The sequence below is a fragment of the Macaca fascicularis genome, chromosome 11 (assembly GCF_037993035.2).
Source record: "Macaca fascicularis isolate 582-1 chromosome 11, T2T-MFA8v1.1".
Classification (NCBI taxonomy): Eukaryota; Metazoa; Chordata; class Mammalia; order Primates; family Cercopithecidae; genus Macaca; species Macaca fascicularis.
The window spans coordinates 87,391,555-87,411,699 of NC_088385.1; the positions used below are offsets into that span (position 1 = coordinate 87,391,555).

Here is a 20,145-nt window from a genome sequence, read left to right on the forward strand (position 1 = left end):
AGAATTATTAGTGTTGTGAGGAAGCATATGCTGCAAATAAAAGAGGATACTAGGAGAGAGTTTCTTTAGGGTGATGTAATAGTTTTGTATCTTGTTTATGGTGGTGGTTACAGGAATCTATACAAAAGACAAAATTGCATAAAAGTATAGACAAAAGCATGGAAAGTGGTGAAATTGGGATAATGTCTGTAGTATGCACAGCATTGTCAATACTGTCAATATTAGTTTCCTGGTTTAATATTAAACTCCGGTTACATAAGATGTTACCAATGGGGAAAACTGGGAGAAAGTTAAATGGGACTGTATGTCCTGTTTTTGCTACTTCTTTTGACTCTAAATTGTCACACCATTGCACTCTAGTCAGGGTGACAGAAGGAGACCCTGTCTCAAAAACAAACAAACAAAAGATTAAAATGTCATAGAAACATATTGTGCATAAAAATAAGTGCATATAAAACAAACAAACTGGATCACCATTATGGTTGCTGTGAATTACAGATGTCAATAATTCTATGATGCATCAGTCATTTTGCTAGTTTTCGTAGTTTGTATAGTTTAATTTGTGGAATACCCTTTAAAAACAGAAGTTCAAAGCAAATACATTTATGTGGAGATAAAAAGGAATAGAGTTTTTTAAAAAAATTAATTGTTAAATATTTTATTTTAGCCCCAAAGGACCCACCTAACAACATGACATTTCAGAAGATACCAGATGAAGTTACAAAATTTCAATTAACGTTCCTTCCTCCTTCTCAACCTAATGGAAATATCCAAGTATATCAAGCTCTGGTTTACCGAGAAGATGATCCTACTGCTGTCCAGATTCACAACCTCAGTATTATACAGAAAACCAACACATTCGTCATTGCAATGTTAGAAGGACTAAAAGGTGGACATACATACAATATCAGTGTAAGAATCCGTAGCTTCAGTTAATTTCCCAAATGACAATGTCAGTTTATGAACTTGGCGTTTAAAAATATTGCAGTTTGTATATACATTTCCCATATCTTTTTGTGAGATTGTTTGACATCTCAACAAAAATAAGTTTTGAGAACTGAAATTACTTATTTTCTGTTATAATACAAGTACTATGAAATTAAAATACGTAAATAACCGAGAAGTTTGCACAATAATAGTAGAAACTCGGAAATAAAAGAGAAAGAAAATGCACATTAACAGTAAAAGAGCAGTGATATATAAAGAGGTAACTCTGCCAAAAAAAGAAGCTATGTGTGATTATAAATTCAAAATGGAAAAGCAAATTTTAAGGGTGAAAGAAAGAAATAATTGTTTACATGTTTGAAATTATCATGCATTTTAACCAAGTATTACTAAAAGCTAATAGCATTTTATATCTTAATTCTAAATTACCTAAATTTAGACATAAATGTATTCATATACATACACAGAGACATATACACATACAATTTGTTTTATTCTTTGCCTACTTTTAGATCATCTTGAAATTTTCAAATAAAATTATATGGTTCAGAAAAATCATCTTCTAAGAAACAGAATTTACTCTAAATCTTCAAGTAGTTTAGTAATCTGCCTACCAACTCTTTATTAATATCAATGTAATTAGCAGGTCATTGATAATAATTTGTATATGTATGTATGTATAAAATGAATATATTTACTACTTCTCTCAGTCACTTTGAATTTATATCTTTATAAAATCTTGTTGGGATTCTTTTTGCATGTCACATTACATGGTTTACCATTGTGAAAGATTGATTAGAGGGAAGATGATGACTAAGAGAATTAAGTAACCTGGGTTCAAATACTGGCTTCTGTGCCTGGGCAGCTTTATCAAATCTGAGCCCCAGATTCCTTATGTGAAAACTTGGTAATTGGAATAATAATTTATTTTATAGAATATTTGTGAGGATTAAATATTTCTAGTTATGGTAGGTAGTGAAAGGTATGTATATTTTGGCTATCGTAAGAGAGAAAATAGGAACCAAAAATGTGCAACTAATTAATAATTTTAAAAAATCCCTAAAAATCCTGTTTGCAGAGTGCAATCTGCAGTATCCTTAACACCTTGAAGTTTGTTAGGATGTATAACTTTAGCACCTGTACTGACCTACTGAAACAAAATCTGCATATTTGCATTTAACAAGGTTTGCAAATGACTTCTTTGCACACTGCAATTTCAGAGGCATTGCCCAAACTTTTCGCTTATTATTTCACTTAAATGTTAGTTTCTACCATAAAGAAATAAAAATAACGGACCATACTATAACATATGTTTTTTATTTTTAATATTTTTTTTGAATTTAGAAACTCAATTATTTTCTCTAGGCATTTTTAAGCCACATTTTATGGTCTTGGTTTATTTATCATATCTACCATATCATGTATATTATAATATTAATTCAATAAAAACATTTTTAAAGTATCTAGAGTATGGAAGGGTGGGCCACTAATGTATAAAACAAATTAAGTAATTCCCATAAACATTTTATATACTGAATTGGGTTTATCAGGTACAATGAAATAAGCCAAGAACATAGTCTTTGTTTAATACAGCAAGATAAAGTGAAGAAAATAAGATTCTGTGTCTACAGCTTCCTTAGCACAAAGTTAATTGAAAGGATTTCGTTTGTGTAAATCACCCTCTGTGTATACAAACAGAAATGTTTTATGTGCATATGCTGCATTATGCAGGTTATAGCGTCAGATACTTTGGGGCAGGGGTGAAGAAGGGCATAAAGGCCATCTTTCAGGGGAATGATTTAATACAGGAAAACTGGGAGGCTGAAGGAATAGGATTTCATCTCAGAGAGGGAAAAAAAGAGGATCTTGAATATGGATTTAAAGGAGGCCAGAGTTACCTAGCTACAGAGAGAAGGAACAGATGTTAGAGTAGATGACAGGAGAGCGTAGATCTAGTGGCTGTAGTGCTCTGTTCTTCCTATGTTCACATTAAAACCACAGTCGGTCCAGGTCTCAGTGATAGGGCTGTTTAGATCACTCAGCCTTTGTTCTCAGCGTTTAGTACTAGAACATCAATTTTAAGACATACTCCATTGTTAATGTTCTTCCTACACATATTATATTCAAGTGCAAGAAAATATAATTAATAGACTGTATGTAGTTGTTTTTTAAAGAATCATTTAAAATTACATGTAACTGTAATCAGTTATATATATATATAAATACATACATAAGCATAACATGAAAATAGTAACAAATGTTTCTTTGTTTCAGATTTACGCAGTCAATAGTGCTGGTGCAGGTCCAAAGGTTCCGATGAGAATAACCATGGATATCAAAGGTACATACATGAGCTACCTTCCTATGAAATGCTATTAATCAGTGATTATAATTTAAATTCCATACTTGAAATAAGGATGTAGACAAGTCTTTAAGTGATAAATATGCATATATTAAGCATATATTAAGTAGTAATATGTGGTTATTAAAGCTATAGTTAAAAATGTTTCAATAATGATGTGAATTGCCATGTTAAAGGGAATATCTTTATTTTATATTTCTTTAATATATTTTATATTTCTAAGTTTAAATTTTTAAAGACAAATTTTATAGTCTGTTATTTTATGTTTCTTTAAATGTTATTGAAAAGAAAGTGTGTTTAAATTGCCTAACATTAGACTTTGACTAGGTCTAATTAGATTATTACATTGTTTCACTGATTTTTATTTTGGAAGTGAGATTCTTTCAGTTAATCAAATAGTGTTTTTTGAACTACCATGTAGTTGGTTTATGATTCTGACTGTAAAGTAAGTCTATCAGTTCATGATTCTGGCAAGTATCTTTCATAGAAAATATAACTAAAAATTGGGTCCCCCTTTCAAAAAAAACAAAAAATATGAAACCCAAAAAAGATGATTAAGCGGAATTTAGAGCCATTCAAATGATCACGGTGCCCTTTCTTCCTGAGAGTGAAAACCAGCAGGTAATAATTGTGCCATCTCTCTAAAAATGTGTAATAAAACCTTCAGGGAGGTTTCAAAAACTGAAGTGGATGAACTTTTAGTAGAATTCTACCTGATATGTCTCTTTCTAAAGCAAAAAGTAACTTTTTTCAGTCTTTGGCAAATACAGCAGAGCACCATGATTAAAAGTGACAGCATTAGGCTGGGTCTAGGATCAAACTGCTGGATTGAATCATGGATTAGCCACTTGATATCTGTTTGAATTTGAGAAAGTTTCTTAACCTCTACAGGCCTGCAAAATGGAGATAATACTAGTTCCTATCTCAAAGTTCATTGTGAGGATTAAAAGAGAATCTGAAGAAACCCTTAAGACCCCTGCCTGGAAACTTGTACTATTAAGAATAAAAAATATTCCGTGTTAGATGAAACTGATAAATTTTATCGTTTTATCAATGGATTATTTATATAATTGTGATACTCTTTATAAGTGTTTGATTTAAATTGATAAATTATGTACTTTGGAAGATGTACAAATGCATAAGGTCTTTAAAAACATCAATTATTTCACAAAATGACTTCACAAAGAATAGCATGAGTCGTACCTTCTTAATTTCTCTTTGTTGTTCAGTGGCAGACATGTAGGTGTGCAGATAGCAATACATGCATCACTTTTATGGTTTAGTAAAACTTCCCATTTCAGATGCTTTTCCCATCCCCGTGCCAGGTTGGTTAATCTTGACTTTTACTCCTTACCTAAGGCAGGGAGACTTATGACTTCTAGTCTGGAGAAGATGTATGAACATAGTCTTAGTGATGGGGTCCTAGAGAAATTATTTTTTCTCTACTAATACACATTATTTTATTAACAATGTGGAATATTCCATTGGTAGTAGTCTCATGAAATTTGCATTTGATAGGTAATATGAAGTCATATAGTAATGTCCAATGCTGGATTCCTCTAACTGGAAATCTTTGCCTGGGTACTCCCCAGTGACCTGGCTGAGAGTCTCAGAGCTACCTGAAACCTGAGCCTCTTCCTACTGAATCCTGCCTTTCATCTTCCCTTTTACGGGTATCATACCTGCGATCTGTGGCACTTACTCCTTCCCTCTGTCCCTTAATTCTTCACAGATAATTCCCCCAAGAAACCTCTTACACATCCAGTCTCATTTTAGCCTTTATTTGTCTTAGTACTCAAACTGATACATTTGAGTATCAATTGAGTAAGAAATTTGCATTTGAATCTGATGCTCAAAAAAGAGTGAACTATAGAACCGAGTCAAAAAAATTGATTCAAATGTTGGTATTTGTCTTTGATAACTATGTGACATAAGCTCTTTTCCCTATATACAAAATGAAAACAATATTGCTAATCCTGTGGGATTATTAAGAAGCTTTAAAAAAGAGAGTCTTAAAAAATATGGAAATTGAAATTTGGTTAAGTAACTTACTGATGCTCAAGCACTACACACACACACACACACACACACACACACACACACACAGAGAGAGAGAGAGAGTGAACTGTAAGACCAAGGTGAAACAAGCAGAGCTTCTTTACATATAGTTTGGAGATATTTGTATGCATTGATGATAAATTATGAATTATCATGGCTCTTCTAGAAGTTATTCTGGTAATCTGTTAAGATTAAAAGTACATATATCTTTTGTTGTAGAAATTCTTCTCGTAGAAATCTATTTCATAGAAACAAAAGGATAAGTAAATAAAGCTCATTGTAAAACAAGGCTAATTATTGTAGCACATGTGTAAAAACTGGAGGAAAAGTGAATTCCTATCACCAGATGAACGGTTGAATAAATATGATGCAGCGACACCATGATATGTAATAATAGTCGTTAAGAAGAATGAGTTAGCGCTGTACCTGGTCACTTGGAAACACTTAACCAAGTTATATTTAAGCAAAAAAGCAGTATGAGGGGTAATTATAATACATACTAGAGCCCCATTAGAAAAAGCAAACAGTGAGAAGAGTGTATTGTGCATGACTATTTATCTATTTTGATATGATTATGTGAACATGGAACAAAATATGGGAAACTATCAGCTAGATGTTTAGCATGGATTAACTGTGGGAGGGGTGCTGGTATGACTAGAACAGAAATTAGTGAACCAGCTAAAAGAAGCAAAAGAAACTACACTAAAATTATAGTAATTAGTAAATATGTTTATGCGTTTATAAAAAATATATATGAGTGAGAGCATATATAAATTGAATTTTTAATATGCAAAGAGGAGTCAGGTGCCTGAAAATCACACCTGGGCTCTATTATCTCAGGAAAGTCTCAAATACATAATTATGCTTTCAGGAGATAATAATTGCTAAATGTCTGCTCTCTCCAAGCACAACTCTGTATAATTTGTTATTTATGTTTGTCATCACTTTATCGGTAAATTATCTGCATGAAAGGGAAAGGGTTTTTCTTTTACTGATGAAGCAAAAACATCAATTGTAGTGACATTTCTTCTTTGTTTATAGCTCCAGCACGACCAAAATCCAAACCAACCCCTATTTATGATGCCACAGGAAAACTGCTTGTGACTTCAACAACAATTACAATCAGAATGCCAATATGTTATTACAGTGATGATCATGGACCAATAAAAAATGTACAAGTGCTTGTGACAGAAACAGGAGGTATCATCAAATGTCAGTTCATCTTTTTAAATCGTGGAATGTAAATTGCTGAGTGCTAAAAAGAATGTAGTTCAAATTAAGATTGACTGCCAGTTATCACACACCTCTTGAGATTAATAGATTGTCAATATTGTTATTAGCGATACCAATCATTTCTTTGTAAGTAAACAAATAAGTCATTTATTTATTTTATGTATAAAACTTTTATAAATGTCATTTATTTATACCAATGATTTATTTATTCTTATTTACCTAGCAAGGAAAGGCACAGTTAAAATATGTGATTTATTAGTTCCATATACTAGTAGACAAACATGTTTTGACTTTGGTAAGATGGAATCTTCATAGCTTCTTTGGAGGTGTGAACAAGTTAGTTACTCTTGATTGAGGGATGTTCTTTCTCTACCTGATAAATCATCCTTTATAACAATTCCTGTAGATTCCCATGTAACAGAGAAGAACAGGGTTACCTGCCTATCAAGGTGGATCACTTGAATCATCTCTGGTGACTGATGTTGCATCTAGATTCCCCTTATGAAATTATAAAAACACTATTTATAAATGTAAAAATATATTCACATGTTATTTGTAATTATTATTCTCTTTATTTCTGAAAATAGCTCAGCATGATGGAAATGTAACAAAGTGGTATGATGCATATTTTAATAAAGCAAGGCCATATTTCACAAATGAAGGCTTTCCTAACCCTCCATGTACAGAAGGAAAGACAAAGTTTAGTGGCAATGAAGAAATCTACATCATAGGGGCTGATAATGCCTGCATGATTCCCGGCAATGAAGACAAAATTTGCAATGGACCACTGAAACCAAAAAAGCAATACTTGTAAGTATAGGTTGTATCTACCATGCATTCTGTTAGCAAGCTAGTTAGTAACTTTCATCCATCCACCTGTCCTTTCATCTTTCCAATAAGCACTGGATGCCCACCATGTATAGTGACCTGATTTTTTCCAGCACTAGGAATAGAAAGATAAACCAAAAATTATTCTTACATTCCATAAACATACAGTATTATAGGGGAAACAGGCAACCCTAAGAGTAATTATGATTTGATAAGTTATATAAGGACATTGTGAAAAATGTACTACTGGAGAACATAGGTATATAGGAGAATTTGATTCTTTCTGTAGAGGACAGTGTGACTAATGTGTTTTTCACTTATTATTTTGCCATGCATGCTGATGTACAGGATTTTTGAAACACTATCCTATCCTTTGATTTAACAGTGGCTTCCCTTTATGTCACTCATAACAATAACTCTCTACTTTTTATCTCATCAAACATCTGAATGAGTGATAGAAATATTTAATACTGCCTTTAATATTTAGCTATTTATAGCCCCTAAAAACCTAACATTTTAAAATCAATTTGATATTTTGTCTGTATTAAATTATTTGCCAAATTGATTATTTTTCTTTTGAATTGATTGTATTATTTTTGTATCATAAGACTACAATTTTTAAAAGAATCATCTTAACCTTATGTGATTTTCAAAATATAATTTTTACTAGTAGTTTTAAAAATGCAGGTGCTTTCATTTGTGCCTGTTAGTTAAAACATTATCAAATTCATTACAAATGTCCTAAGCCAAGTTAACATTGGAAAAATTAGAGAAATTAGGCAAATAAAAATAATGCTTTATCATCTGTATTAAATACAATTACTTTGGTTCAAATTCTAGGTTATTGCCTGAATATCTATTACATATATGATAATTTTTAAAATGATATACCACCAAGTATCATGTTTATTCATATTTATAGTTTATTTATTTTGCATATTTGTTCCCGAAACAGATTCTTCATATAACAAATAAAATCATAAGAATTTTATAATGGTAGAAGTTAAATCATGTATTGCAATGTATTGGTTTTATGTTTTTAAATGCCCTTATGCCTTTATTTTTAAATTAAGTAAATTTCAATTGTCTCTGAGGATTTGAGCATCTTTTTGTAATTTTTAAGCTTGATCTTCTCCTGTATCCTTTATTTCAAATGCTATGGAAGCATAAAAGTATACAGATGCAACTGTGCGCACACAGAAATAACAAACATTGTTCCTGATGTGTTTACATGTGAACAAGACAAGTTCTATATCATCATTCTAATCTGATTCACTAGCGTTTGCTAAAGTGATTGAGGTATAACAGTTATTATGCCTTTTATTTATAAATTATGTTAGTGGAACATCCTTCACAGATATCAGATCATTCCATCTAAAGAAATCCATGAAGGAGGTGATCTGCTTCAGTTGTTTAAGCTGCTAACTGTTCACAAGTTTACCTAATTTTTAGCCCCTGCCTCAACAAATTCATTGGGTCAAAGTACGAGATAATTATTTGTCTCATATGAATATAGCATGTATTTCTCCTGATGATGATTCCATTCAAAATTTTCATCTTGTAAATTCATTTTATTTTGAATAAAATATATAGTTTTTGTAATTATTTCTTGAGTTATTCCTAGGAAAAATCACATGATATGCAAAGTGTTGATTTTTCTTTTTTTATTTTATAGATTTAAATTTAGAGCTACAAATGTTATGGGACAATTTACTGACTCTGATTATTCTGACCCTGTTAAGACTTTAGGTAAGACATATTTTGAAGTTTAATTTATAATCTCAACATATTTATCAAAGTTGGAACATTTATTAGTAAATGATTAATCCATGTCTAGATGTTCTTAAATGCAAACTCATTTAAATCTTAATTAGCCTCTCTAATAATATTTGTGGGTTTTTAAAATTTTTTATTTTAGGTTTAGGAGTACCTGTGAAGGTTTGTTACATAAATATGTGTCATGGGGGTTTTCTGTACATATTTTTACATCACCCAGGTATTAAGCCTAGCACCCAATGGTTATCTTTTCTGCTTTTCTCCCTCCTCTCACCCTCCAGCCTCAAGTAGACGCCAGCGTCTGTTATTTCCTTCTTTGTGTTCTTAAGTTCTTATCATTTAGCTCCCACTTATAAGTGATAATGTATGGTATCTGGCTTTGTGTTCCTGCATTAGTTTGTAAGGATTATAGCCTCTAGCTCAATCCATGTTCCCACAAAAGATATGATCTTGTTCTTTTTATGGCTGCATAATACTCCACAGTGCATATGTACCAAGACACCTGCACACTGTTCACTGCAGCACTGTTCACAATAGCAAAGACATGGAATCAACCTAAATGCTCATTAATGACAGACTGGATGAAGAAAATCTAAAAGTATTTGTAATCTTCCTTTAAAAGGTGGATGTTCCATACATTCTTATCTGGACATTGGTTTTGTCAGGGTATTGGTTCTATGCTGAGATAACTAACATTATACCAAATAAATATTTATTTGGTTCTTTTAATATACAATCTTAAATATAAAGCATTTTTACCTATATATGCTTGTGGAAAATTTCCTTAAATAACCCTAAAAACTATACTCTTACAAGTCCTTTTTAAAATATTTATTTTAAACAACTCTTTCATGAGTTTCTTTCACTTATACCCATCTAAATCAAGCTTACATAACACAAGAATACGGTTTAGTCAGATATATATATATATACATATATATATATAAAATCGTTGTCTCGTTATCACCATTGCCATAGTCCTATCTAACATTAAATATTCTGTGCCTGACACCCTTCTAGCTCTTTGCACATATTAACTGGAGAACTCATCTCAACTATCTTTTAAGTTAGGTCAGTGCTTCTCAGAGTGGTTTTATAGCCCAGGGGATATTTGGCAATGTCTGGAACCATTCTTGGTTGCCATAACAGAATGGTAGTGATGGTGGTGCATGCTACCGGCATCTAGTGGGCAAAGATTAGGAATGCTGCTAAATTTCCACAATGCACAGAACAGCCCATAATGTCAGTGCTCCTGAGGATGAGAAACTCTGACTTAAGCCCTAATGTTGACTCCGTTTTACAGATGAGGAAAACAACGCTCAGATTCTTTCAGTATTTAAGTGGCTAGGCCAGGATTCCAACATTACAGAACAGGATTTCATAACACTACATTACAAACACGGGATTTAGACCTGCGTTCAAATCTTGGCTCTGTCACTTGAGAAAATAATTTAATTTCTATATATCTGAGTTTCCTTTGTTGGGAAAATATTGATAAGAGTATTATCCTTGAGGAGTTGTTGAAGTTTTGCATTAAACAACATATATAAAGATATTAATATTTTATAGTTAGTAAATTTTTTAAGTTTAATAGCTTTTTGGGGTAGATTATAATAACATATTTCAGAAGTATTTTTATTTAGGAGAAATTATTTCTCTAGCATTTAACTGAGAGGATCACAACATTCTACATCATTTGCACCAGGCCCTCTAAAGCTCCAATTTATTTGTCTGTAATACCTTAAAGAACTGTGTGAACAGGGTATTTCTGGGGCACCACTTGAGAATGTGGGACTTTGTGTGCTGCTCAGAACCTGGAGAGCTGTTGCTCAGTGTATCTTGAACTGCTGATAGACTTCAGTGAGAGTTATGACAGGAGAAAGACAGATTGTCCCAACATTTTTCGCCAGAAATTCTCATCAGGTTATGGAAATACTAATTGTACAAAAAGCCAGCCTCCACAGCCTCTACATACAATCAAGGAAATTTTGCATCTTGAAGAAATAAAAAAGGGGCATGTAGTTTGCTACGTAGATGTCTGTAGAGAAATAAAAAATAAAGTTCTTTGGCTAAAATGCTTTTTTACCAAATAATTTCATCATTTTAAAGCTAGCTGATTAGTCTTGTGGTTTTGAAATTGTATCAAGTGTTTCTTCATTTGATAGGTGAGTCTATCACACTCTGATGCCACCACAGTGAAATAAATGTCTTCTTGTCATCAACATAATTTCCTATAGGTTACAGCATTCAGAAGTCATTACTCCAGCTAAGTAGTGATCCTGGTGCATTTGCCAGTGGAAGGTAAAAGACCTAGACAAGACAGATAACTCATGTGTATTAGGAGATAATATTTTATAGGAGCAGTGCTGAAAGGAGCTAGCCTTGCTGTGTTGTATGACGTTCTCTTTCATCAGCTTACTGGTTTCATACAGATTTTTCATGGGAAGGCAACATGTCCAGTCAGTTATCTGAGAGGCAAAGTTTAGACATTCAGGGTAATAGAAATGAGAAAGAAAAGCCGTAAAAGGGGGAAGCCCCAAGGATCAGGAACCACAGGGCACAGGAGCATGATTCCTTAGATTCTGCTAAATGGCTTCTCTCTGCCCAATGATGGGCTCATCCAGCACTACAGGTAATCTCAAGGAGCTCCTCAGTAATAGTCTTCTCTTTCTTCTTTCCACTCACAGTCAAGGTGGTGGAATACAACCGTTAATCCTGGAATGTAGCAGAAATACACAGTCAGGTTTCTGATTCCTTCTTTGGAATTATAACCACTGCCACCCCAATCATCTAGGTATGAATCTTGGTGTGCTGTGGTAACAGAAGGAGTCCACAGTGAGTAAAAGATGTGTAATAAAGGACAGAGCACAGGATCCTACGAAGACTAGGGAAGGAGGGACTGATGAAACGTAGACTGGACACAATACATAGAAAGGCATTGGGCTGCTGGGGGATAGTGACAAGGAAGGGTCCTATGTATCTATTATCAAATTACTTGGAGTTCAGTATATTGTTTGTAGACCAGTGGCATAATGACAGTCTTTTAGGTTGCTCCTTAGAGTGATCTTCCAGGGACTCTCTCCTGAGATACAGCAGCTTTGTTAATTGGCCTTTACCCTACAATGGTTATTCTGGATTGACCACATGGAGTTCTGCTATTTAGATAGTCATTTATAGCGAGTAAGACAGTGACAAGTGGAAACAGAGGAACTTCCTTGGTTTGTAATTGTTAGTTGTGGTGAAATGAGAATGCAACCACTGGAGCAGAATTCCTCAATGACTAGCAAAGTAGCCCAGCCTTTTCTCTGGTTAATGGATTTAACACCATCAATTACTGTTGTCATATTTGCTTTCTACCAGACCATTGAGTGCCGTGGTTCTATGGAGATTAGAGTCACTTTGATAGGTCAAGCAACAAATAACATCCCCTAGAAGTGGTCCTGGTCCATTTGACATTAATAGAAGGCTGTAGATCAGGAGTATCCAATCTTTTGGCTTTTCTGGGCCACGTTGAAAGAAGAAGAATTGTCTTGGGCTACATATAAAATACGTCAACACTAACAATAGCTGATGAACCAAAAAAAAAAAATTGTACAACCATGTCTTAATGTTTAAAGAAAGTTTTAGAATTTCTGTTGGCCCACATCCAAAGTTGTCCTGGGCCAAATGCAGCCCATGAGCTGCGAGTTGGACAAGCTCACCACAGATTCAAAAGAGTTTTTAGTAAAAGAACTTTGCAAGGGAAGAAACTCTAGAAGAACTCAAAGAGAAAACAAAGTTTATCAGTTCTCCAATGGTCAGTGGTAAGAATGGTTTCATGGTTGTGAGAACAGAGGCAGGCAAATAATAAAGTGCATTCATATAATACCCCTAGTGTCATCAGAAGATGAAAAAGGGTAATTGAGTCCTTTTTTCTCTCAAATATGTCATGTGTTGGGATATATGAATCATTTGCGGCAGGTTAGGAACTCAAACATTCCTAATAAGCCTGCTGAAGACATATGTGTGCATGTAATCCCAGACTACAGAGAGAGAAGTCTAGGTCCCATCAAGGTCATCCACCCACCAGGGGATAAGCATTCATTCACTGGTATTTTGCACACCACAGGCAGTGAGCACTAAGCCGAGTTGCCTGTCTGTTGAAACTTTAGGATTTAAGAGCTTTTGCAAGGCTCTGTTTCCACAGACCATTGTAGTGGTAATTACGCCTCTTAGAGACATCATTATTTGGAGTTTAAAATTAGGGGCAAAAGAATCACCATAGACTGATAATCTTAAAAATGCTTAAGTTTAGTGAAAGGGGCTAATGAAAGTACAAGTGAGAGGGGGCCAGGCAGAGCTTCACTGGATGGATAAGTACGAGACTGTGGAAGAGCAGTTTGCATTTAGGGAAACCTTTCCGGTCTGTAGGGATAAACAGGGAAGATAACATATGCATTATTTTAATCCTAAATAAATACTTGAAACTTATTTGATTTCGTTTTTACTCAAGATTGAGTATTGGCATTTTTATTATCAAAATTCACAAAAAACACTTTTAAAGTTTTTGAAGAAATCTTCCCGAGGCACTTCACTGTATAGAAAGTGCTTGTAGGCAATGTTTTGATTACAAGGTTTAATTATAGAGGAATCCTGTGATTTGAAAACCAGACACCCATTTCTGTACCTTACAGGGCTCTCATTAAAGCTGAACATGATGAAACCTTAAACCCCATGGCAAAGGCACTCTGTGATTGTTTTCTTTTGTCATAACACTTCTCATTTAATTACTATGCTAACAATGAAAAGTTCCAGTGTGCTCACTTAGATTCAGAAATAGGGAGTTGCTATGTGTCTTTTGCATCCAAGGGATTACTTCCCTAAAGTCACCAGAGGAACAGAGGAAGGTTGTATTTTGTTAACGAGACAGTGGTAATGTGGTAGTGAACCTCACAGACTATGCAGTCAAGACAGACATATTTCAGGCAGGCTTAGTTTATATATTGAATTCATGAGATTGTGGGTTAATTACTTAACCAATTATTTCCAAGTTCTGAAATCTTATTTCTAAAATGAGAATACTAATACCCACTTCAGAAGCTAACGAGGAGATTAAGCCAGATGAATAAAATGGATGAATAAATATGAAATGTTTGTTAATAAAAATACCTGTCATTGTTTATGTACCAAGTCTTTACGGGGTTTTCCATATAAACTCATGCATCTTCACTGTAACTCTGTAACAAGAACTCCTATTTACATATCGCCAATTTCTAGGTAAGAAATTTGAAGCATTGTGGTTTTTAGTAACTTCACCAAGGTTTTTAACCATCCCAAAGGTGGTAGCAGAACCTGCTTTCAGACCCAGGCAGCATGACCCCAGTCAGTGCTGTACTTGCAACCATTGCACACACTATCTGCAAATCACTAAGTCCCCAAGTAGCCCCCAGTTCTTTACCATGGGTGATGTTTCTGCTCCCACATCCTATCTTTGCTTACCATTTTCTCTTCTTGATATTTTTAATTATTTCTAGCTGCTCTCTTTTCTCACACTTTGTCTTGGCTCTTGAGGTTAGTGTTCACAGGTAAGCATGTGTTGTTTTTGTGTGCAAAGATATGTTTTACTTTTATTTTTTTTAACACTGAATAATGTGACTTTCCTCACACCCTAGCAAACACTTTATTAGCTACTTTTAAATTTTTTCCTGTCTGTATGGATGAAAATGAGTTCATTCCTATAGGGTGTTTTAATCTATATGTTTAAAATTTTATTGAATATTGACAGATTACACATGTATATATTTATGGGGAACAGAGTGATGCCATGATATATGTATACCATGTGCAAATATATATTTATGGGGAACAGAGTGATGGCATGATATATGTATACCATGTGCAATTATTGAATCCAGTTAATTAACAAATCCATCACCTCAAGCACTTATCATTTATTCCTCCTATCTAACTCTATTTCTTGAATTATGGAATTGAGTAACTTTTAGTAAATTATTTGCCTTGTGTTTGAATATCCTATGTGACTAGCACTGGGTCAAAAGAGAAGATGAACTCCTTATACTTCAGTCCTGTTATAAGAACTCATTTTTTCTAATAATAATAATAATAATAAAGAAGGAGGAGGAGGAGGAGGAGGAGAAGGAAAAGGAGAAGGAGGAAAAGATTTTCCATTTTATGTGCACCTTTGTATTGAGCCAGGCATTGTACTATGAGCTTTACATCTCATTGAATTCAAGCTTCTCCTTAGAGAATAGGCTTAAAAACGGACTTAAAAAGTTGGATACATATGCTGAATTTAAATAATGATAACTTCAGTCAGAAGATAATACTTATGAAAAATTAGTGCTTTAGAATTATGATTTGCCAAATTATAGTAGTACAATTTATTATGTAAACAGAACAGTTTAATGTGATTTGTCACAGGATTTTAAGTCTAGTCAGAAATGACTTGAGCCTATTACAAAAAGAATCATGTTTATATTTTTAAGTAAAAGAATTCCATTTTCTATTAAAGGATTCGGAGAAGTGACATCATTCTGTACTGTTAATGCTCTGTGGGTCCATGCATAACAGTGAATCAGAAAGTGTACTTGATAATCAGGGAACATTTTGTCCTCTCTCAGTGACACTTTTGTAATTCATGTGCCCAAAGGATTACATATTGTTTATTAATATATTATATGTCATTTCCTCATTTGGCCAGTGCTTTGAAATGGTAATCTAATCTAAAAAAATTTTTCGTGTGGTCTATGAGAACATTTTTTTCCCACTGAGTTCTAAGACCCAGTGATTCATTATTACCTAATAAAGAGGATTCTTTATTCATTTTCATGCCTCCTTTCCCAAGCATATCCAATTAGAGTCACCATGTGAAAATTCATAAATCAAACCATTCGTATTTTAATGTATAAAAAAGTGTATCTAAAATACTTTATAGATACATGCTGCTTTCTCATTTTTAAAATTTAGCTGGAGATTCTAGCAGACAATGAAGTGCTGATAACTATTTATTCAAATCCACCACGCAGGAGAGCCACAAGAACTCTTTTCATATTGGTAACATTTCATAAGTACCAATACAGGACAAAAAGATGAGGCATTAATACTTGCCTATTTTACAGATAGGTAACCTATTTTGTCACTTGACTGTAATACTTTGTGCAGTAAAATTATAAATCATCATGTAACTTAAAATTGATTACAATTTTAATTAGTAGCTGTGCTTAAAAGAAATTATTAATAATTTTTATATTCTTATTTGGTTCAATGCCTGATCTTCAAACGTGAACATTTTTAATGTTTTTCAAAATCAAAATATTTGTTCATTAGTAAATTTAGCAAATATTTATTTAACATTTACTATGTGCACAGTACATGTCTCAGAACGTGGAATAGTTTTGTATAAAACAAAAACCCCTGTACTCAAAGGGGCTTACATTCTGGAGGGAAGGACAGAGAATAAACAGTAAGAAAAATAAATAAGTTATTTATATGTTAAAAGAAGATAAAGTTATGGAGGAAAAAAAGTAGAACAGAGGGAAGGAGGAGTGCAGGGGGAGGCAGAAAGTGCAGGGAGTTGTGTCCTTTCATTTTAAATAGGGTGCTGTGTTAGTCTGCTCAATCTTTCATCACAAGATGTCATACATGGGGTGTGTTAAACAATTGAAGTTTATTTCCTCACAGTTCCGAAGGCTAGAAATCTAGGATCAAGGTTCCTGCCCATTTGGTATCAGGTGAGGGCTCTCTTTCTGGCTTACAGATGGTTGCCTTCTTACAGTGTCCTCACATGGCCCTTCCTTAGTGCATGAATGGAGATAGAGAGAATATGGTAGGGGGAGGAGGAGGAGAAAGGAGTGAGTCACACACACACACACACACACAGAGAGAGAGAGAGATGGAGAGCAAACTGTGTCTCTTCTTATAAGTTACTAATCCTATCAGATCAGGGCCCCACCCTATGACCTCATTTAACTTTAATTACTTTCTTACTCCAAATGCAGCCACACTGGGGATTCGGGCTTCAACATATTAATTTGGGGGAAGCACATGTATTCAGCATGTATAGCATTCACTATAACAGATGGTCATCGAAAATGTATTTCAGCAAACCTTTAAAGGAAATGAAGTGGCTACCCAGAAAGATATACAAGGGATACACACCTTTGCAGGCAGAGGAAGAAGCTACTGCAAAAGCCCTGTGTCAAGAATGGCTTTGTGTTATTCATCATTAAGGAGGCTAATCTGGCCCCCTAGGAGTGAGCAAGCAAGGTGGGGACTGGAAGGGAAATCAGAGGGGTAACAGGGGACCAGACAGTTAATGAGGGACCAGATCACACAGGCCACTGAAAGGATATGGGCTTTTCTCGGTGAGAGATGAGGAGGATTTTAAGCAGAGAAATAATATTTTAAAAGGATTGTCCTTGCTTGTATATTGAAAATAGGCGGAATAAGGACAAAGGTCGATACAGGGAGACTTGCTAAGTTTTTAGTTCTGCAAGACAGGATGGTGGCCTAGATCAGGTTATTAGCAGCAAAGGTGGAGCAAAGTGAATGGAACATACATAAAAGTAGAAAAAATAGTGTCACGAACCCCCAAATACCTACTAACTAGATTTAATAATAATTAACATTTTGCCACATTTGTTTTATTTAGGCATTTGTTCACTTATTTCTGAAGTAAAGTAAGTCACAGAACGCATATTCCACTCCTAAATACTTTAGTATGTTTCTCTAATAAGTACATTTTTATTATATTGCTGTGGTTAAACTTAGTAAGTTATCAGTATTATTTAAGCTACTTGTATATACGTTTTCAAATCACCCTTTGATTTTTTTATTTATAGTTAATTTATTTGAATCAGGATCCAAATAAGAATTTGCACATTATCTTTGATTGTTCTGTTTCTTCTATTTTTTTTAAAGAGCCTTCTTTTCTCCTTTCTTTTCCCCCTATGTCATAGACTCACTGAAGAAATCAGGTAAGTTGTCACGTAGGAAGTCCCATATTCTGGATCTGTCTGGTTGTTTTCTCTTGATGTCCTTTAATTTTTTTTCTTTCTGCCACTTTCTTGTAAATTAGAAATAAGAACTAAAGGTTTGAGTATTCACAGTCAACATTACTGTCAGAAGTACATTATAGGTCTTGCTGACTAGATCAAAATACCTTCCATCAGGAAGTGCAGAATATCTGATTGTTACACATGATGCTAAAATTGATCAGTAGGCTTGGTGGCAGCAACAGCATGATACTCCATTGAAAAGTTGGTTTTGACCACTTACAACCAGCAAATAATCTATACAGTGATATTTTGTCATGCTATAAATGTCCAATTCCCCATTAACTTTCCTCCTAATCATTTTAGAATACATTTATGTTTGTTACCTGAATCAACTATTTCATTAGAAATACTGATTATTTTTAATTTTATCTCTCCTTTATCAGTTATTCAACAAAATTCTCTTCTAATAATGAGCTTTATCTCCTTAACGAGGGCTATTTTTAAAAAGTCATAAAATACAGTTCAGATAAGAAAGGCAGAAAAATATACATTTCAATTATAAATTAATCAAGAATATTTAGGCCAAGGAGATGGTCTAGTTATAGCCAGAGTTTACAAATTAGTATTTTTTTTTAACTATTGAGTACTAGGATTGATAACTGGGTGATGAAATAATCTGTGCAACAAACCCCTGTGACACGAGTTTATCTATATAACAAACATTCACATGTGGCCTCCGAATCTAAGATAAAAGTTTTTTTAAAATCAGTATTTTTGTTATTTTTATTTCTTTTATTAAATATTATTATTTTTTATTTCCAATCAGTTTCCATTTTTATTCAATATAAGGCTTAAGTTCTTCCCTCTTTGGCCAGTAGGAGCCCCTTCAGGAGGATCCTTTGTTCCTTTTATACCAGTAGCCTTTTGTTAGCTTCCTAGATCTCTAGCACCATTATATGTCTTGAGTTGGTTTCGTTCCTTACTCCCACTTTGCAATTACCATCTTTCCAAGGTTACATGGTTTCTTTGGTGAAAAGTACAAATATGTTGAAGATAGAGCCTATGGGATTTCCTCACATGTTTTGAATGTATTCCATGAAAGAGAGTCAAAGATGACTCCAGGGTTTTGGCCTTAGCAACTACGGTAATGGAGTGTCCATCAACTGAGAGGTGGGAGGATACAGGGGAAAGGAGGGAAGTGTACATGTTCAATTTTGGACATATCGATTTTAACATTTTAAGTATACTTCAAAATAAAGACGTCTGGTAGACAGTTAGATATGTAAGTCTGAAGTCTGGTAGATAAAAACTAAGCAGTCATCATCACATAAATGAAATTAAAACTGGGAGACTAGATGGGCTCACATTGGGAGTGAGTTTAGATAGAAAAAACAAGAGGACCCAGGACAGAGCCCCAAAGTTAAAAAATCTAGGAGAAGAAGAACAAACAATTTGCTACGTTTTACTAGTATTCTTCAGCAAAGAATATTTTCTTATGCCAAGATAATGCTTTTTGGTAGTTTGGGATCCAAGATAGGATTCCATAATAATATGTAATGATCATGTTATCCCTCTTCTCCAGGGGAAGGACTTTCAGAAAGAACCGTAGAGATCATTCTTTCTGTCACTTTGTGTATCCTTTCAATAATTCTCCTTGGAACAGCTATTTTTGCATTTGCAAGGTAAGATTTATTTGTGCTTATATTCCAGGATGCTTTATGGGCATTATATCAGTCATAGTCCAATCAGGAGACAGAAGCCACAACAATTACTTGAATGGGAAACATTTTTATTTTTAATATTTTTAATAGACAGATAAAAATGTATTTATCATGTACAATATGATACTTTAAAGTGTGTATGCATTGTTGATTCACCAAATCTAGCCATAAAAAGAAAGAAATCCTGCTATTTGAAAACATTTAATATAAAGAACTGTTAACTAGC

The 20,145-nt window shown here is 33.8% G+C and overlaps 1 protein-coding gene across 2 annotated transcripts in view; it reads left to right on the forward strand.

The window, feature by feature from the left end:
* PTPRQ (protein tyrosine phosphatase receptor type Q) overlaps positions 1–20,145 on the forward strand; it is a 266,655-nt gene that overhangs the window by 201,722 nt on the left and 44,788 nt on the right. For both annotated transcript variants that reach the window (XM_015431259.4, XM_015431261.4), the window contains 6 exons: positions 668–912; positions 3,220–3,286; positions 6,407–6,565; positions 7,186–7,408; positions 9,102–9,175; positions 19,781–19,880. In XM_015431259.4, coding sequence (XP_015286745.3) covers positions 668–912; positions 3,220–3,286; positions 6,407–6,565; positions 7,186–7,408; positions 9,102–9,175; positions 19,781–19,880 — 868 coding nt within the window. The remainder of the gene's footprint in view (positions 1–667; positions 913–3,219; positions 3,287–6,406; positions 6,566–7,185; positions 7,409–9,101; positions 9,176–19,780; positions 19,881–20,145) is intronic.